This window comes from Vulpes vulpes, chromosome 8 (genome assembly GCF_048418805.1).
Source record: "Vulpes vulpes isolate BD-2025 chromosome 8, VulVul3, whole genome shotgun sequence".
NCBI classification, from domain to species: Eukaryota; Metazoa; Chordata; class Mammalia; order Carnivora; family Canidae; genus Vulpes; species Vulpes vulpes.
Window position 1 is genome coordinate 24,256,340 of NC_132787.1, and position 19,263 is coordinate 24,275,602.

Below are 19,263 nucleotides of genomic sequence, written 5' to 3' on the forward strand. Positions count from 1 at the left end.
TTTTGGTTTCGTGATGACTAAGCTGACCCGGTTAGTAGGCGGCTGGGTTTCTTTGTCCCTGCACACTTTCTGCTTGATGAGATGCTTAAGCAAACGGAATAGGCAACCGCTAGGAGGTACCCGAGCTATGCGTAGACCGCCGGGGCGATTAGAAATGGCTAATGGTGTGGGTCCCTCACCCCGCGGGTACCGGCTGGTGGCCTTCTTCCAAGGTCGGGATTGCGATTACCTTGCGGACGGAGCGAGGCAGAGGTCTACGAACAAACGGCCCTTTAATGTACAAGGCGGAGGGGGTGAAAGGGCCTCCAAAGCATCATCACGTGCCAAGCAAGGGCTGCGCGCTTGGGCACCAGCTGGCTGCACATCTGGATGCAGCAGCGCCGTGCCCTGCAGGGCGGAGTCGAGGCGGAGGATCCCGGTGTGCACGCACCTCCCCGCGCGCGCGCGTGCGGGCCCGTGAGCCCCGGAGAGTGTGGATAAGGGTGTGGGAGCGCGCGCGCGCGCACGAGTGTCGGCCGGAGCCGCGGCGCGGGGATGGGGGATCGGGGATCGGGGATCGGGGAAGGGGGGTGGGGGCCCGGGAAGGAATAAATCTCTGCCGGCCTCCTCGAGCCTCCGCGGGTTAATGACCAGCCAGTTAGTGGGGAGACGAGGGTGACGGCGCAGGGCGCAGCCCCGAGTCGAAGGGTCGGGCTATGTCAGCGGGTCCCCGCTCCACTCCGATGTGGCCACACACTGGGGGCGGGGGCGATTTTTTTATTGTTCGCCTCTATCTCGGGAGAACGAGGGCGGGAGGGAGAGGCGCGCGCTCCAGGCGGATCTGAGCGGGTCGAAGGAGGCAAATTTGCGGGTGGGGGAGGGAGGGGGAGACCTTGATTTCCACCAATCCCCGGGCGTCTGTCTGCGAAGTCCGGGGCGCAGCGGAAGGCTGCGGCGCGCCGCTGAATTAACTGATGAGAGCGAGTTCTTTTCTTCTCCGGGAGGGGTGGGGAGCGGGGGTCCTGGCCAGCAAGGCGGAGGAGCCCGGGGCGGGATAGCGGTCCCGGGCCGCGGTGGAAATTTCCAAGGACTTGGCGCGGCGCGGAGAGCGCGTCTGGGGGTGCCCGGCGGTGCAGCAGCGCGGGAGGCGGGGGGAGGCGGGGGGAGGCGGGGGGAGGCGGCGGAGGGCGCAGGAGCATCTCCCCGGAGGGGACGCCGCGGGCCGGTTGCCTGGAGGGAGCCCAGCCTCTCCCGGACCCGCGTAGGGCGACGGTGATGCTGCAGAACCGGCGGGAGCGCCTCGCCGCGGCCGCTCTCTGCGCTCTCGGAGACCCCGGCGCCCGCCTTCTGCAGGGGAAGCGACCATGACCGGAGCTCGTGACTCGCCCCCCGGCCGCTTCCCCTAGAAAGAAGCCCTTGAAAAAGTTGCATTTGAAAAAGAATCCTTGCGCTGACCTTTGGGGCCGTGGGGGCCCGAAGAAACGAGAAAGCGGAAGGTGTGTGTGTGTATGGGGGGGACCCTCCGCTGCCACTTTGCCTGACGCTGCGTTGAGCGCCCCCCGCCCGCGGGCCCCCGGGGCTGCGATGAGCCCCTGCGGGCGGGCCCGGCGACACACGTCCAGAGGGGCCATGGCCATACTGGCGTGGAAGTTCCCGCGGACCCGGCTCCCGGTGGGAGCCAGTGCCCTTTGCGTTGTGGTCCTCTGTTGGCTCTACATCTTCCCGGTCTACCGGCTGCCCAACGAGAAGGAGATCGTCCAAGGGGTGCTGCAACAGGGCACAGCGTGGAGAAGGAACCAGACGGCGGCGAGCGTCTTCAGGTACCCCTCCCCTCGCGGCTCCGCCCGGCTCGGCTCGTGTCCTTTGCTCCCGGTGCGCTGGGGACAGGGTCACGGGCTAGCACCGCCTTGCAGAGGCATCTCTCCCCCAGTCCTTCCTTCTTGCCCTCCTCCCTTCCTTTGCCATTTCTAAACCTGAAGACTTTAGTCGGGGTTGGGGGGGGGGGGCTTCCCCACCCCTTACACCAAAGAGATGTGCAGACACCTGCTCTGCTCAGGTAAAACCTGTAAGCATTTCTTCCCCAGCCTGATCATAGTCAACATTCGCCCCCTAACTGGTGGGAAGGAGAATCCAGGCTAACTTTGTCCTTTGCACTTAATGAGAATGTATCTCTTGGGCTCTGTAGATGTTGGAAGCTATAGAGAACTAGAGGTGGGTAAGAGGCATCTCCCTGAGGCTAGGTGAGTGGTTGGTAACGTAAATCACTAATGAGGGAGTAATGGGCAAATCTTGGGCAGGAAAAACATGGACACCTAGCCAGGATCCTGCAGCTTTGTTCAGTGTGCCCACGACGAAACCCAGAGCACTTAACTGATCCCCCACCAAGAGCCGGGTACTGTGTGATTCTTATTGAAAAGTCAACAACTTTCTAATAACAGTATTATCCCCATCTTCCCAACCACAAACTGAGTCTTCAGAAGGAGGAGTTACTTCCCCAAGGTCATGTCATGTCCCTTTGAAGTGTGGGAACTGAAATTTTCAACACATAAAGCTCCTCAGCTCCCAGCTCTTTTTTTGGGGGGGCGGCGGGGAGGGGGGTCGCTTAGACTGTGGATGCCTTCTGGAGAATGGGAGATGGACTTTAGGTAGGGACTTGGAATCAGAAAACAAAAAACCGAAGCCAGGTTGGAAATCAGAATGCTGAGGATCGCTCAGAGGTTGTAGTTTCCCTTCCTTTCTGGGAATTTCAGCTTAAGTGTCTAAAAATAAGTTCTTGGCAGCAGGGGTTGTGTCGTTAGATTGGAGGGAAGGCAGTGCTGCTTCCCCTTCCTCTCCACCTTCCTGGGCATGTTCAGGGGACACACAAGGGCTTCTATGACTGCCAGGTGCCCCCTTCCCCTTCATTCCCTGGGGCTTGAAGATGCTGCAGTTGGCTTTCCTGAGATTGTAGTGGTCTAGGTGAGGAGTGCTTTCCTTTGCTCTTCTGCCTAGGATCTTTCCAGGCTGTCTATGGGCAGCTGAGAGCCAACTTAAACATTTTCACCAACAGTAGTTGGTTACAAATGTTCAGAAACATCTATAAATTTCAAAAAAAAACTTTTTAGACATATCGTTTCCTTCTCCTTCTGGGGCCTGCTCCTGGAAAGAAGGTCAAAGAGATAATAGCCAATTCTTTCAGGGGAAGACATGAAATCTTTAAACGGGGAGGGAAGACTTGCCTTCTCTCTTGTTCTTTAGAATTCAACTATCATTAAGTTTGAAAATAATGCTACACCCCTTAAAAGTAAATAAGGGCTAATTTTCTCTCGCCTTCACAGTATTGATTGTTGGACTCAAAAGCACCCAAAAGGCATATAGCATCCAGCAATTCTTTTCTCTAAAGACAGGAAGCACTTTTACTCCAAGTGATATAAGGAAATGAATTAAGAACTTCCCATTGGTTCGTAATGAAAGAGTCCATTTTTTTTTTGTATGGGAGGAAGAATAAGAAAGCTCTGTTGCTTCCTTAAATAAATTTCTTTGCAGGATATAATCGAGTGGAAAATGCTTCATATTCTGAGAAATACATGCTTTTCATTTCTGAGACACACTTGTCCCTTGCTGTCTGTAGCCTGGGGTAATCTTTAGTGTGTTTGGCTGTCATCTGGTGTAGTCTCTATGTGCAGAGAATTACTAATAGAATCCACACACTATAAAAAACTGCTTAAACACATATCCCTTAAAGTCAGTGTCTGTAAAAGTGTATAAGATGCACCATTGCTTGTTGAAAAGAGTTTGGGCTTTGGAGTAGAATTCTACACTAGTAGGATTCCTAGACTGAGGGTGCCATGACTAGGTAGATAAGCAGCAGAGTATCTTTGGTAAGCCGTTCTGTCTCTTTGAGTCTTAGTTTCCTTATTTATAAATGGGGATAAGAGCATTTACCTTGCAGGGTTGGTAGAGGTTTAAATAAAAAAATAAAAAACAACTACTGCAAGTGTTTGGCACATATATCCAGTCAATGGTGCTATTATAGTTGTCATGAATTATAATTCTCTGTATACATTACAACTTATATAAGGACTTCTGGCCAGCCCGTAAGAATTTGGAATGCTTTGGGCACCTGGGTGGCTCAATGGTTGAGCATCTGCCTTTGGCTCAGGTCGTGATCCCCCGGTCCTGTTATTGAGTCCTCCTCGGTCAGCCTCCCTGCAGGGAGCCTGCTTCTCTCTCTGCCTGTGTCTCTGCCTCTCTCTGTGTCTCTAATGAATAAAAGAATACAAAATCTTAAAAAAAAAAAAAAAGAATTTGGAATGCTTTGCCAGCCAAAGTTGCAGAGAAGCACTACTGGTCAATATTTTGCCCCCCCCCCCCCGTTTCTTTACACTGAACCTAGTAAATTGGGACGAGGAATTTTAAAAGATAAAAGTATCGTGGTTTGCTAAGTCAAAAAATTTTTTGTACTCTGCAGGTGTAATAAAATCTGTTTTTTTAAGCATATGGATTGTTAGTATGTGGGCAGTCGTGTATGTTTTTAAAATATTAGACAGGTCAGCCAGAGGCCCTTATTATGTTAAGAAAGAATAACTTTTGCAAACAGGTGTCTGTGTTTTCCAGTCTAAAATATCTTCCACACAACTAGAAATGGATATGAATGCACAGTTTGCACTTTTGTGTGGAGATACATGCATATTTATTCATAAACTGTGGAATGGTGTCATGTATATGTGTACATTTATACACATATTCATATATACACACATACAAATAATTGCAGTCAGTCAGTTGACTAGTATTTAATGAATGACTATAATACGCCAGATTTGAATTAGGCCCTGGGGGTTAGCAGTAGACGGGAAGGGCAGCTTGCTTTCTCTGAGATGGTTTGCCTCCTACAAGGGGGTGGCCGACAAAAACAAAGGGGTAAAGCAATCAGTCGGATGATTTAAAGTACTGCTAAATGCTCTGAGAACAAAGGGGAGTGCTTCATTATGTTTATTAGCATTAGAGTTGCAGATTACATTTCGCCCTCTGTGCTTTCATTTACTTCTGTGATTTTCTTCTCTTGGCTCAGACTTTAAGCACGACTACTCAGAGGGGAACCTTGGCAACTTGCAAAGGAGAAGGCAGCAAGAAAAGTCACAGAGCTGCAAGAGCTTTAAACTAGATAGGAGGTTGTCTAACATCCACATGGCGACGGAAGGATAAAGGAATCAATTGACCCTAACGTAGAAATATTGGAGAGTTTCTCTGCAACTCTTGTTGCTTCTGAATGAGTAGTCAAGTGGTGTGGGGAGATGTTGAACCAAAGTGGCATTTGTCTCTTCCATCAGGGCCTTACCCACTTCATTTGTTTCTCTGAAAGGAACTTCAGTTCACAATTTATGCTCAAGGCTTTATCCTTGGCATTGGACATAGTAATAATGACAACAAGAACAACAGCAAAACCGACAAATTACTAGGAGCCTATAATGTGCATGGCACTAGGCTGAGTGCTTTCAATGTACTGTCTCATTTAATTCTCCTAACAATCTTATATAAATGGATATGTTATCACCCACGTTTATAAAGAGGAACATGTCCACGTCCCTGCCAGGGATCTGCTGTACTCCCAGGGACAGGTATATGTGTTTATAATTAATTAACCAACTGGACATAGGGGCATCAAAGAGAGGCAGTATAGCAGAGAGAAAAACTTACGGATTTGGGAGCTGTCAGAACATGGTTGGAATCCCAGCTGTATCCCTTTCTGATTGTATGATCATTGGTAAGTTCAACCCTCAGAGCTTCAGTCTCCCCATTTGTAAAGTGGGATGTGTAATGATTTCTTACAGATTTGTAGTGCACGTTACATGGTGGCATAGAGGAAGCACCTAGAAAGATGCTTGCCACATACTTCTGTTTAATACATGGTCATTATAACGATAGAAACACAAGCAAAGTGCTGGGGAAGTTCACAAAACATGGCTGTTAATTCTGCTGGAAGGAGGGAAATCAGAGAGGAGGTGGTGTTTGCACTAAGCCTTGAAGGATGCTAAAGTTGGGTAGTAGCAAGAAGTGAGGGCAGAAGGATGTTCTAGGCAGGGAGAACAGCCAAGGCCAAAGCAGGGAAGTGTGGAAATTCTTGATGTGCTTCCTGTATGGAAAGGCATTAATTTTTCTCACAGAGAACATAGTAGGAAGGTAGACTCAGAGGTACACAGCGGCCAAGTCACACTCTCTGAATAGGCCTAAGGTGAGGTTTGTGAAAAATGAACCAACATTAAGCATCCAAGGGCACTGGTCATGTGTCAACTGTCAGCAGAGTTGGCACTTTGCTGTTACTGGTGGATTGCTGGATATAGGGTAACACTCCAAAGAGCTTTGAAAATTCTCTGTATTCACTGAGTGCTAACCAGTACTCTAAGCCATGATGTTCCCCTTTCCTTTACCAAATTCTGAACGAAATATTGCTCTAAGCATTTTGAGCTTTATGTGCCTTCTTTTCTGTCCATAGTTTTGAATCTGTGGATCCCAGAAGCTTCAGATATTTCCACAGCTGTCCTGGTGGCTGCAGAAGGGCACCGGGGGTGGAGGGCTGAGAGGCAGGTGCAGCCCTCGGTATAGATGGGATTTGAGGTTTATGTTTGTTAAGGTAAAGATTTATGTAATGCCCTCTGAAAGTTTAGGAAGAATATAGTTTATAGTAAATTTTGGTGTTTAAGAAAATAAGCTTCAATTATGTTGTGCATTTACAAATGAGAAAAAAATTCATTAGCAATAACCACAATAGCAAAAAGAAATCATTAACACTCATTGGCCACATAAGATGACCCAGGCTAGGTTCCCAGTGCTTATATTTCTTAGCTTTTGTCCTCACAGCTATTTTACAGTAGATATTTATATGTTCTTTGTTTTATGGATGAGAAAATGGAAATTCAGAGAGACTCATTAACAAAATGATGGGTCGTGTTTCCAACACAGAGCTATTTGACTCTAGCCTTATTAGCTCGTTCCCTAATAATCTTAGATAAACGAGGCACTGCTGTCTATATCTCTTATGATGTGGCCATGAATACTTCTCCATCATTATCTTCATCAGCATTCCGCTTTTGGTATAGTAATACTGAAACAAGCCGGGCTGTGTTAGTTTTGTGTGTATCATTCCCTCTGCCTGAAATGCCTTTCCTTCAAGGCCACAACTCCTTGCCCTTTACCTGGCCAATTCTCACTCATCTCTTGACAGTGCATTTACTGGTTAAGAGCAAAGATCCTAAAAGTCAGTTGCGCTAAAATTCTGATTCTACCATTTGCTCTGTTCTGAGCAATTCAGCCTTTGCTGTCCGTTTCCTCATCTGTAAAATGTGACAGTGGTTGTTGCTGTGGTGGCGGTGGCAGTGGCTGCTGCTGCTGCTGCTTCTCCTCCTCCTCCTTTTTAAAATTATCTATCTATCTATCTATCTATCTATCTATTTATTTATTTTCCCTTTAAAAATTTTTTAAAAATTTTATTTATTTTTTATTATTTATTTTTCTAATAAATTTATTTTTTATTAGTGTTCAATTTGTCAACATACAGAATAACACCCAGTGCTCATCCTATCAAGTGCCCACCTCAGTGCCCACCACCCAGTCACCCCCACCCCCCCCCTTCCACCACCCCTAGTTCGTTTCCCAGAGTTAGGAGTCTTTCATGTTCTGTCTCCCTTTCTGATATTTCCCACATATTTTTTCTCCTTTCCCCTTTATTCGCTTTCACTATTTTTTATATTCCCCAAATGAACGAGACCATATAATGTTTGTCCTTCTCCGACTGACTTACTTCACTCAGCATAATACCCTCCAGTTCCATCCACATGGAAGCAAGCGGTGGGTATTTGTCGTTTCTAATTGCTGAGGAATATTCCATTGTATACATAAACCACAGCTTCTTTATCCATTCATCTTTCGATGGACACCGAGGCTCCTTCCACAGTTTGGCTGTTGTGGACATTGCTGCTAGAAACATTGGGGTGCAGGTGTCCCGGCGTTTTACTGCATCTATATCTTTGGGGTAAATCCCCAGCAGTGCAATTGCTGTGTCATAGGGCAGGTCTATTTTTAACTCTTTATGTGGGTCCTTGTAGTATTGTTGTGAGCATTAGAATAGACAATGTATTGAAAAATGCTTCTGGCATATTAGTGCTTAATCCATGTTATCTCTCTTCAAGGTAGCTTACCTTACTCTTTTCTTCTTCCCCAGGCTGTGTTAGAAGCCTCTCCTCTCTCTTTCTCTGTTTTGTTTTTTTATTGCCTTGTGCATATTATTGCATTTCTTTAATCATCAAAAAATATCTACTCCTCTGTGTCTACTAGTTTTATCATAGAAGATGCTAGAACTATAGCAGCTAACTTAAAATTTACTTTCTTGAAGTTTGTGGACTAATGAGGGAAGACATAATGATGGATAAATATGCAAGTGTCTGGTAGTGACAGGTGTATTTTTCATGATGCTGCATTAAAAGTACCAATTTATTTGTCTGCCTTTTCTGTTGGCTCGTTCATATTTGCATTCCCAGAGCTGAGTGCGATTTCTTTTTTTTTTTTTAAAGTTTTATTTATTTATTTTTATTTATGATAGACACAGAGAGAGAAAGAGGCAGAGACACAGGAGGAGGGAGAAGCAGGCTCCATGCCGGGAGCCCGATGTGGGATTCGATCCCGGGACTCCAGGATCGCGCCCTGGGCCAAAGGCAGGCGCCAAACCGCTGAGCCACCCAGGGATCCCCCTGAGTGCGATTTCTGATTTTTGTTGAGTTACTGTGTGATGAACGTGCCAGCAAGGTGTGAGACTGGATAGCTAATCGGTCAGTCAACAAATACTTAATGAGGTCCAATATTCTGGTTGGTCATGTGGAGATCAAAGGAGGAAATGGCATCTACTCTTTTGAAAGAGCTCTTACTGGAGAGCAGAGTTTTCAATCTCAACACTACCAACATTTTGGGCTGGAAGATTCTTTGTTGTGGAAGGCTGTCCTGTACATTGTAGAATATTTAGCAATGTCCATGGCTCTGTCCACTAAATGAAATAAATCGGTATGTCTCTAGATTTGAGAAAATGTCTTTTGGGGGGCAAAATTGCTCTCGGTGGAGAACCATTTTCTTTGGAGAAACAAAATGAACCAATTGACAAGATTTTTAAAAATCCCAGAAAATACACAATGAAGAACTACATCTGGAACCTACAAACCATAAATGCTTTGACTACGGGAAGGGAAGTGGATGAACTGTACTTTGGTGGCCAGCTCTTGGTTAAAGAAGGATAGCGAGAGGGCATACATTTTGGGAAATTTACTTAAAGCAGCTGCCTCTGTTGAAAGCTTGTGTGAAAGTTGCCCAGGGTTCTCACCAGTGCCCTGCTTAGACCCTGGCAAGAGGAGCAGGGTGGGGAGAGGGGGCTCACTCTGTTTCTCCTTTGGTCTCAGCTCTTTGCAAAGAGGAAGGCATCTCTGGGGCCTTTGTAGAATAGGAATTCCCTGCCCAAATGACCCAAGCTCCACTTCCACAGCCTGCTTGCCTGTGTGAGGAGTTCCCCATCACCCACCATCAGGGTGGCTTTTCCCATTGCTGTGAGCACTCCTCGGCCCAAGGGATGGCCAAGGAACAGTTCTTCGTGGGAGGCAGAGGCTGTGAAAAGAACTTGGAGATGGGAGTGGGGGTTTCAGGTGGACACACCTGAACATGGTGGTGGCTACCTGTGTCCCCATGTTCCAGTATCCAAATGCCTAGAGTTTGAGAAGCCTAAATTGAAATCTGGTCTCCCAGTTTGTTTACACAGGTATATTTGTTCAGGGAAAAGAATAGGGAGTTAGGACATATTTTTTTCATCCGTTTGTTGATTTGATTGTGACTTTTACATATTTAGATACGTTTGTGCTTTTTTCCTCTGCCTTGCAAATTGAGGGGAGTTTTTGCACCTTGGAAGTCTATTAGTCTTCATTTTGGAGAACAGTATTTAGGGAGCTAGTTGGATCAATTGAATAATTTTATATGAGTGTAGAGTATGGCCGGATTTTCTTTTGACAGAGTTGTATTAGGAAGCCAGAACTGGTGAATAATGAACATACAGATTATAACCCACTGAATGAGATAGTACAAGCCACTCACGCAGGGGCACGAGGGTGGGGGTGGTAGTGGGGTAGGGGAGAGCAAATATTTCCCTCTGCATCTCAGTTCCCACTTTGGGGAAGAGAAATCCATATGGGTCATTTTGATTGAAGATGCAGCTTTCAATAAACCCCAAGGGAAGCAGTCACAAGATTGATCAGATTCTAGAATCCCGGGGGCTCAGTGAGCTGGAGGAAGGTCTTGAATGAGCAAGAGAATGAGAGCAGGGTAGCAAGCACCTAGGACTTTATAAGGTGATTGGAGCAGAGGTCACTAATGTGTTTTGGGCTTGACTCTAAGTGGTTATTTTATTTTATTATTTTATTTTGTTTTAATTTTTAAAAATATTTTATTTATTCATGAGGGAGAGAGAGAGAAAGAGAGAGAGAGAGGCAGAGGGAGAAGCAGGCTCCATGGAGGGAGCCTGGCGTGGGACTCGATCCCGGATCTCCAGGATCACACCCTGGGCTGAAGGCGGCGCTAAACCGCTGAGCCACCTGGGCTGCCCCTAAGCGGTTATTTTAAAAGGTTCCCCAAGAAAGGTAAAATGGGAACTTATGTCAGGAATCCTAAACTTAAGTTCTTATCTAAATGTCCAGACTGTGGGTGTGAGCAGGGTTATCACACTGTAAAATGTTTAGGCAGCAAATCCGGAAAACAAAAGTTTTTTTGCTTAAAAGTTGTTTTTCTCATCACAGTTATAAATCATCTTGGAAGTAATGCAGACTATGTATAATTAGTGCAATGTCTTTGGTGGAGTTGATAGATTTCTAGGAAAATACAGTACTTTTTAATCTTTTCATTCTATTTTTGCCTCTTTTGGGAGTTGACCTTGGGCAGGCTGCTAAACCTCTGTTCCTTTGTTTTGTTATCTGAAAAATGGCATATAATATGCTAACCCAATTCCTAGGTTTATGATAAGAATTTAGATAGTTTGTGTAGAATCCATAGCCATCCTCACCTGGCTGCATGAGATGACAGGATGCTCGTTCCCACCTAGAAACAGTCTAGATCTCAGAGCCCCAGAGAATCAGTTTTTTTTTTTTTTTTTGTAAGATTTATTTATTTGGGCAGCCCGGGTGGCTCAGTGGTTTAGCGCCGCCTTCAGTCCATGGCCTGATCCTGGGGACCGGGGATCGAGTCCCACGTCGGGCTCCCTGCATGGAGCCTGCATCTCCCTCTGCCTGTGTCTCTGCCACTCTCTTTCTCTCTTTCTCTGTCTCATGAATAAATAAATAAAACCTTTAAAAAATATTCATTTATTTATTCATGAGAGACACAGAGAAAGAGAGGCAGAGACACAGGCAGAGGGAGAGGGAGATGCAGGCTCCATGCAGGGAGCCCGACGTGGGACTCGATCCCGGGTCCCCAGGATCAGGCCATGGACTGAAGGCGGCGCTAAACCACTGAGCCACCCGGGCTGCCCGAGAATCAGGTTTTGATACTGGTTCTGTCATTTATTAACTTTGTGACCTTGAAAAAATTACCTGGCCTCTCTGAGCCTTAGCTGTGGGTGGCAGTACTTACCTTAAGAGGATTAAGTGTTGAATCATTGCTAATTATTAAGCCATAATGATGAGAAAAGCTGCTTCCTGGGACACAGCTTATGCCTATTACTGGTACTTTCAGTAATGGAATATCTAATGAAATGTGACCTTATTACACACTCTCTTCTTCAATAGCGTTAGTACTAAGGATGCTGTAAAACGGGCAGTAGAATTTTAAGGAAGAGAACAGAGTCCAGACATAAATCACTGGTTCATTCATTCATCCACATTGACTAAATGCCTGTTGTGCACCAGGTAGGGGCTGGGATACAGCGATGAAAGTTAAGACATGGTTCCTGATTTTATAAAATTTACAGTCTGGCCTAGTGACATTAGCTAAGTTAGTAAGAATCGAGTAATGTAGTGTTCCAAGGGCTACGGTTGATCCGTTTCAGATAATTTTGCTGAGTTTCGAAGTGATTGATTTTTTCCCCTTTCTTGGACTGTCTTCCAGCTATGGCATTGCATAGAGGGAAGCAGCCAAGACCAGAGGAGCTGTGTCACTCCTTTAATTAGGTGCCAGGAGGAAGCTGAAGTGAATTCAGAGCTACACATTCTCTATTATTCAAGGCTTAAGTAACAGTACACTACCAGAGATTTCCAAGTGAGTGTAATGAGAACAGGCTTTGGGAGGACAAATTACTTATCTCAATTATTGATACAACAAATATATACATGATCTTATGTCATAACCTCGTGCTTATTTAAAAAATAATTATTTAAAATAATGTTCATTATTTGTCTGATTTGGGAAGTAATAGATACTGTAGAAAAATTTTAAATGTTAGTGAAAAAGGAGGAAAAAAACCCCTCATAATTCCATCCCTCAGAAGTATTTCACTGTGAACACTGTTTCTTTTGCGCATATTTGTTTGCGTTTGTGTATTACTAAATTGTATATATTTGTATATGTAGTTTTATGTTCTTTTTTATCCATTCAGTGTTACATCTTTAGCATTTTCTCATATAATTAAATAATTTTTAACTGCCAAGCTTGTGATAAGATAGCATTATGATTTTCATTTTGGAAAAAAATTATTTACTGTAAGTTTTTAAAAATGTTAACAGTTTGGAACAAATTACTTTCTTCCAAAGAATCCTTATAAAGGATATCATATTTGCATGTTAGATTTTTTTTTTTTTAGATTTTTCTTTAAATATTTTTTCATATAGATTTGGTAAATACTGAGCATGGATAATCAAAAAGCCTCTTTAAAGAGTTTTGCTTTCTCAAAGTTGGCATTTAAATGATAAGAGCAACACTTTATAAAAGTAATTGACATTTAATCACCTAGAGACAAACATTGCTAATATTTTGGCATATAGTTTTCTAGAACATTCAGTGCTTCCTCTGTGTGTGTTTATCAAACAAAAATATAATGAATTTGACAGTATATTGTAGATTTTTTTAATGGCAATATATATAGATTTACATCATCCCTTTTTATTTTTTAAAAAATTCTTTATTTAAATTCAATGTAGTTAACATATACTGTGTTATTAGTTTCAGGGGTAGAATTTAGTGATTCATCAGTTGCATATAACACCCTGTGTTCATAACATTAAGTGCCCTCCTTAATGGCCATCACCCATTTAGCCCACCTTCCCCACCCACCTCCCCTCCAGCAATTCTCTGTTTCCTGGGGTTCGGAGTTTCTTACGGTTTGTCTTCCTCTCTGGTTTAATCCTATTTTTCCTTCCTTCCTGCTATGTTCATCAGTTTTGTTTCTTAAATTCCACGTATGAGTGAAATCATATGGTATTTGTCTTATTCTGACTTATTTCGCTTAGCATAACACACTCTAGCTCCATCCACAACATTGCAAATGGCATGATTTCATTCTTTCTGATGGCTGAGTAATGTTCCATTATAAATATACATGCCACTTCTTTGTCCATTCATCAGTTGATGGACATCTGGGCTCTTTCCATAGTTTGTCTGTTGTGGACATTGCTGTTATAAACATTGGGGCACAGGTGCCCCTTTGAATCATTATGTTTATATCCTTTGGATAAATACCTAGTAATGCAATTGCTGGTTCGTAGGGTACTTGTGTTTTTAACTTTTTGAGGAACCTCCATACTGTTTTCAGAATAGCTGCACCAGCTTGCATTCCCACCAACAGTGTAAGAAGGTTCCCCTTTCTCCATATCCTCACCAACATCTGTTGTTTCCTGAGTTGTTAATTTTAGCCATTATGGCTGGTGTGAGATGGTATCTCATTATGGTTTTGATTTGTATTTCCCTGATGCTGAGTTATTTTGAGCATCTTTTTGTGTGTCTTTTGGCCTTTCGTATATATCATCCCTTTTTAATGGCTGTAAGATTTTCCTTTGTTAGTATAGTTAATGATTTATTTAAGTAATCCACTATTATTGAATATTCATGTTGATGCAGTATCTCACCTTTGTAAATAATGCTGTGAAGAACATCTTTTTGTATACATCTTAAATATTTAATGTTTATTTTCTTAGTTTAAATTTCTAGAAGTAGTTTCTTGACAGTTTCTTTCCCCCTACCATCAGTTCTTATTACTGGCTTCTTTGGTTGTTTAGAGAAATTCTTCAACTTTGGCTAAGGGCAGATTTGAGTTTTCTTCCATTTCAATGTGGACAGTGATTGCATAAATAGAAAACATACAATGATTGTTGACATTAAATGATGAAATTCTCTTTTAGGAATTTTCAAGAGGCAGGGAAGCAACTGGTAAAGATACCCGTGTAACAGGATGTGTACAGTGGCAGTGACCTCTGTATGAGGAATTGAGGACTGTGGTGACCTCTCTATGAGGAATTTATTTAGTGCACTGGAAGATGTGCCTTTGTTATGGCTATTCTCTTCATTACAGAACAATTGATAACTAGCTCAGTGTTTCATTTTTGTTTAAAAAGAAATGACTTAAAAAAAAAAAAGAAATGACTTTATGGGACCATTTGTACTATTTTCTAGGATTTAAGCAATTAAAAACCATAATTTAAAAAAGAAATATACCTTTTCCTAATGACAAGGTAGAGATTTCAAGGAAAAGGATTAATGTCTTAAATTAAAAAATAAAGCAATTATATGTTATGACTGTTTTTTAAAAACTCATTTTCCTATTCACTAAAATTGAAAATCTTGGGGGGCACCTAAGTGGCCCAGTTGGTTGACTGTCTGCCTTCTGCTTAGGTCATGGTTTCTGGGTCCTGGGAGTTGAGCCCCACATGAGCTCCTGGCTCAGTCGGGAGTCTGCTTCTCCCTCTGGCCCTGCTCACTCCCCCTCACATCCACTTGTGCTCTCTCAAGTGGATGAATAAAATCTTTGAAAAAAAAAAAGGAAAATCTTGGACTTGAAATTAGAACAGATTATATCCACCTGCGAGGAGGGTAAGAGAATAGTAGAAAGGCACAAAAATCCCATGATGATATTTTGCTGGGTTGTTTTTTTGGAAGTTGAGTCTTAGTGATTGATTGTGTTGACACTGGACTAAATCATCTCTATCCTATGTTCTTGTCCTCCTTTGCACTTGTTTGAAACAGCTATACATAACAGTTTGCTTTGGTGCTTTAGGGTCAGACATTGAGTCTTGTTTATATTTGTCTGCCTCTGATCCTTCATCACAGTCTTACTAATTGCCTAACAAATACTTGTTTTATGAATGAAAACATTACATTTTCTACAAGGCCTGTAGATAGTTGTCTGAATATCTTTCAGTGGTAGTTCATTTATTGTCTAATATTGAGACTCTATGCTATCAGTATTCACTACTAATTCATTTGTTCACTCCTTCACTCATTCCTTTGTCCAATAATTAACTATTCAGTGCTTTCTGTATGCCAGGTACTGGTACTAGGTGCTGAGAATCAAATAGTTAGCCAGGAAGACAAAGGCCTTCCTCTCATAGAATGGATAAGCACATAGTATACATTATAAAAAGAACAGTGATATTCTCCAAAAAAAAAAAAAAATCTCTCAACTCTTTTTTTTGTTGTTGTTTTTTTCAACTCTTTTTTATGGAAGAAAAACAAGCCCATGTTTAACTTCACTTTCAGCATTTAGCTGTGTCTGTATTTGTGCCAAAGTCCCTCCTCTGGTCCACTCTGTTTTTGGCCTGCACTGTGACTGTGAAGCCAGAAGTCTTTGTACAGTTTAGTGGTATATCTTTTGATTCTGTTTAACTTATGCAACATCTGAAATATTAAGAGAGGAAAAAGCCCTTTGAAAAATTGCTAAAAGATAAGCGAGTCCATGGGGGAAAGCAAAGCTTAGTTACCGGTAGAATAAAAGAGACCTAGAAGCAGGCTGGCTTGGATGGGGATTGTTTACTTTGTAAACAACTGGTCTTGACTCAACCAGCCACCCTGCCATAATATAGAAAAGGAGAGTATTTGACAGGAGCGGGTGGAAATAGAATGCTGTGAATTGAGGAGTCTCAATTGTGGTAAAAACAGTCATTTTTTAAAAAGATTTTATTTATTTATTCATGAGAGACAGAGAGTGAGAAAGGGAGAGAGAGAGAGAGAGAGAGAGAGAGAGAGAGAGGCAGAGACACAGGCAGAGGGAGAAGCAGGCTCCATGCAGGGAGCCTGATGTGGGACTCAATCCTGTGTCTCCAGGATCATGCCCTGGGCTGAAGGCGGCACTAAACGGCTGAGCCACCTGGGCTGCCCAAAACACACTCATTTTATTTTTTCCTAATAACTGCTCCAACCGTGCAATGGTAGACCTAACTCCTGACCTCCACTCCCCACCCCACTTAGCTGGCTCTAATGGGACTTTGGCTAATATTGCCAAATTTTATCAACTTTTATCTATCTTGATTATTGAGACAGTCTATTCTGGTGCTTAGCTCAGTTTTGTTGATTTTATTTACTTATTCTTTAAAGATTTACTTATTTGAGAGAGTGAGAAAGCGCACATGAGCAGAAGGAGCAGAGGGAGAGGGAGAGAGAATCTCAAGCAGACCCCACGCTGAGTGTAGAGCCCCACATGGGGCTCTATCCCATGACCCTGAGGTCACAACCTCAGCTGAAACCCAGAGTTGGGCACACAACTAACTGTGCCACCCAGGTTCCCCTCAGTTTTAGTTTATTTTAAAACACAATGAACGCTCCCATGGCTACCATTTCTGTCTGCTTTGGCTCTACCTGAAATTCCAGCAGCATGTAGTAGCAGCGAGAAAGGTATTTGCTGGGGCAGATCCCTACTCCACCCACTTCTAGGAGCTATTTCTTCCCCATTGGACAGGGAGGACATGAATATTCACAGTCCCTTTCCTCTGTTGATGATTGTGGCTTCTCAGGTGAACCCTGAGAGGCTGCCCACCTTTTCTAAGGGCAAACTGGCCTGCGTTCCTTCACCTGGTGTGCAGCCTCATAGGCGGAATACTGGTAAGCACTCCATCCACAGGCAGTTCCCCATTCTTGCCACCCCAAAAGGATTTTTACAGCCCACTGCCTCACCATCTCTTTCCACTTCTGTTTCTTCTCTCCAGCGTTGTCCTTAAAAATAAGAGTTATTTTACCAGCAAAAATGGGTTTATTTGGAAAGAGTGTAGAATTGCAATTTGGAAAAAGCAAGGGATGCTCAAACTATCAAAGGAGGGAAACGTTATTTCATGGAAAAGAAGGAGGAAGTTGAGAGGGGTTGTTCTGAAGGAAAGTCCATTGGAAAAGGCAAGAGTTCAGGACGATGATGGTTTCCCATTGGCTGGGTTGCAGGGGTAATTGATTTCTTGTAAGAGGTGCAATGTACATCTTTTCTTGTTGGGAATTGTAATTGAAGATTCTTCCCTGTTGAAGATTCTTCTGTTGGTGGTGGTGGTGGGTGGGGTGGGGGGGTGGGGATGGGGGTGTTCTGTAATTGATAATTCTTGAGGTGGAGTGTTACGATGTGAGGGCTCCCTCTTCTGGCCTCTCCACTCCATCGTAGTGAGGTTTTCCTTTGTTAATTTTGACAAGACATATAGCACAGGGCAGCACAGTGCAAGCGCAGCAAACAACCCAATCATAAAGTGCCTGTGTCTCCTTATTGCAGACCCTCATTGTCTTTACAAGTGATTCTTTTTGAACATCCCCCACCCCTCTTCCTTCTTCGTTGGCAGGGGTGGGAAGGCACTTGTTCTCCAGGGGTGGAGAGGGTAGCCTCCTGAAAAAACATGGCACTCGCAAGTCTGTGCCTTTCTCCTGGTCCTGCTCCAGTGTGAATCAGCTGTATGGCTTCTTGGTCTAGTGACACGTAGAGAACCTGTAAGGAGGTGGCTAACTCCAACTTCTGGCAGCTTTCTGAACCTAACAAATAGTGTTATTAGCACATGTTGGTCTTAGTTTTGGTTTCTGACCATCATTCCCAGATAAGAGAAGAACCTCATATTTTATACTTGTTTCCTGCATAAGTTTTTGTACTCAAAAAATTCAGTCATACTATTTCTTAAAGGATCCCTGTGGGCCCCAGAAATAGGGAAATGCTCAACTGGGTCTGTTCACTTTCATATTGAGCAGGTGATCAAGGTGTTTGAACACAGACAAGGCATTCAAGATCCCCCAACCCCCGGTTTTGGGGGCTTATCACTAATGTCTCCAATTGTCACCATGCCATTTAGAGTCACTCTTCTACTGCCAGTTCTTCCTCATTTCCTTTTCTTTCTGCTCAGGAAGCTTGGGGGCAGACCGCCAAGTATGCTGGCTAAGCAGACTCCAGCTGGGGAATATTATCCCCTTGGGCAGGCACTCCCAGTCTTGATTTTCTTAGGTGCTTTCTCCTCTTTAGGAAAGGGAAGAAGCCCCACTAGTCAACAGGTTCTTCTCACTCCTAATTTCCCTTTATGTTGACCAGGGTTGAGGGGGTAGTTGTGCGGTGGGGCTGGATTCAAATCACCACCACTCCCCAGTGCTGCTAGGGGGCTGGCTTTTTAACTAGTGGCCCTCTTGACTCAATGAAGGGTACTTAGCAGCTATGTCTCCAGCTTTGGACTTGAACCATGATTCCAGCATAAAATCCCACTGAATATCCTGTTACAAAAGGAAAGAACCAATAAAAAAGCCAGAAGATTGCTCCTAGAGTATCAAATTTTAAGATTTATAATTTTCAAGCATTCTGAAAAACTCTTTGGGCTTTTAGTAGAGATGAACTATGGAAACCTAAGTTCATATTTAATGAACATTTGTTGAGCACCACTTATGTGCAAGTACTGTGCTAGATGCTTTCATGTGCAAAGTATCAGTCCATCTAACTCTGGATCTTAAAATCAGCTCCATTTCTTAGGCAATAATGATATTTTTAGTAGAATAGTTGTTATTTATTTTGTATCTGCCATATGCCAGGCACTATTTTAAGCACTTTACACAGTGTTATCATTTAGCATTCACAAGTACTGTATGAGGGAGATATTATTATCCTTATTTTACAAAGAATCAGGCTGTGAGTAATTATTTCTTTAAGACCATTTAGATTGTAGGTGGTGCTGACAGCTGGCATTTAATGAGTGCTTACTATGTGTCAGACCCTCTTTTAAATACTTCATGTATATTAATATCAGGATAACGACCCTATAAGATAATCCTTTTCCCCCTCTGAAACCACACAAATTTATTATTTTATCTTTCTATAGGACAGAAGTTTAACATCAGTCTCAATGGGTTAAAATTAAAGTG

General features: G+C 43.4%; 1 protein-coding gene across 1 annotated transcript in view; it reads left to right on the forward strand.

Moving 5' to 3' along the window:
• The first annotated feature begins 892 nt into the window (after positions 1-892).
• The window catches only part of ST8SIA1 (ST8 alpha-N-acetyl-neuraminide alpha-2,8-sialyltransferase 1), a 151,389-nt gene continuing 133,018 nt past the window's right edge, over positions 893-19,263 (forward strand). Inside the window, exon 1 of the mRNA XM_025995113.2 lies at positions 893-1,799. Coding sequence (XP_025850898.1) covers positions 1,564-1,799 — 236 coding nt within the window. The 5' untranslated portion in view covers positions 893-1,563. The remainder of the gene's footprint in view (positions 1,800-19,263) is intronic.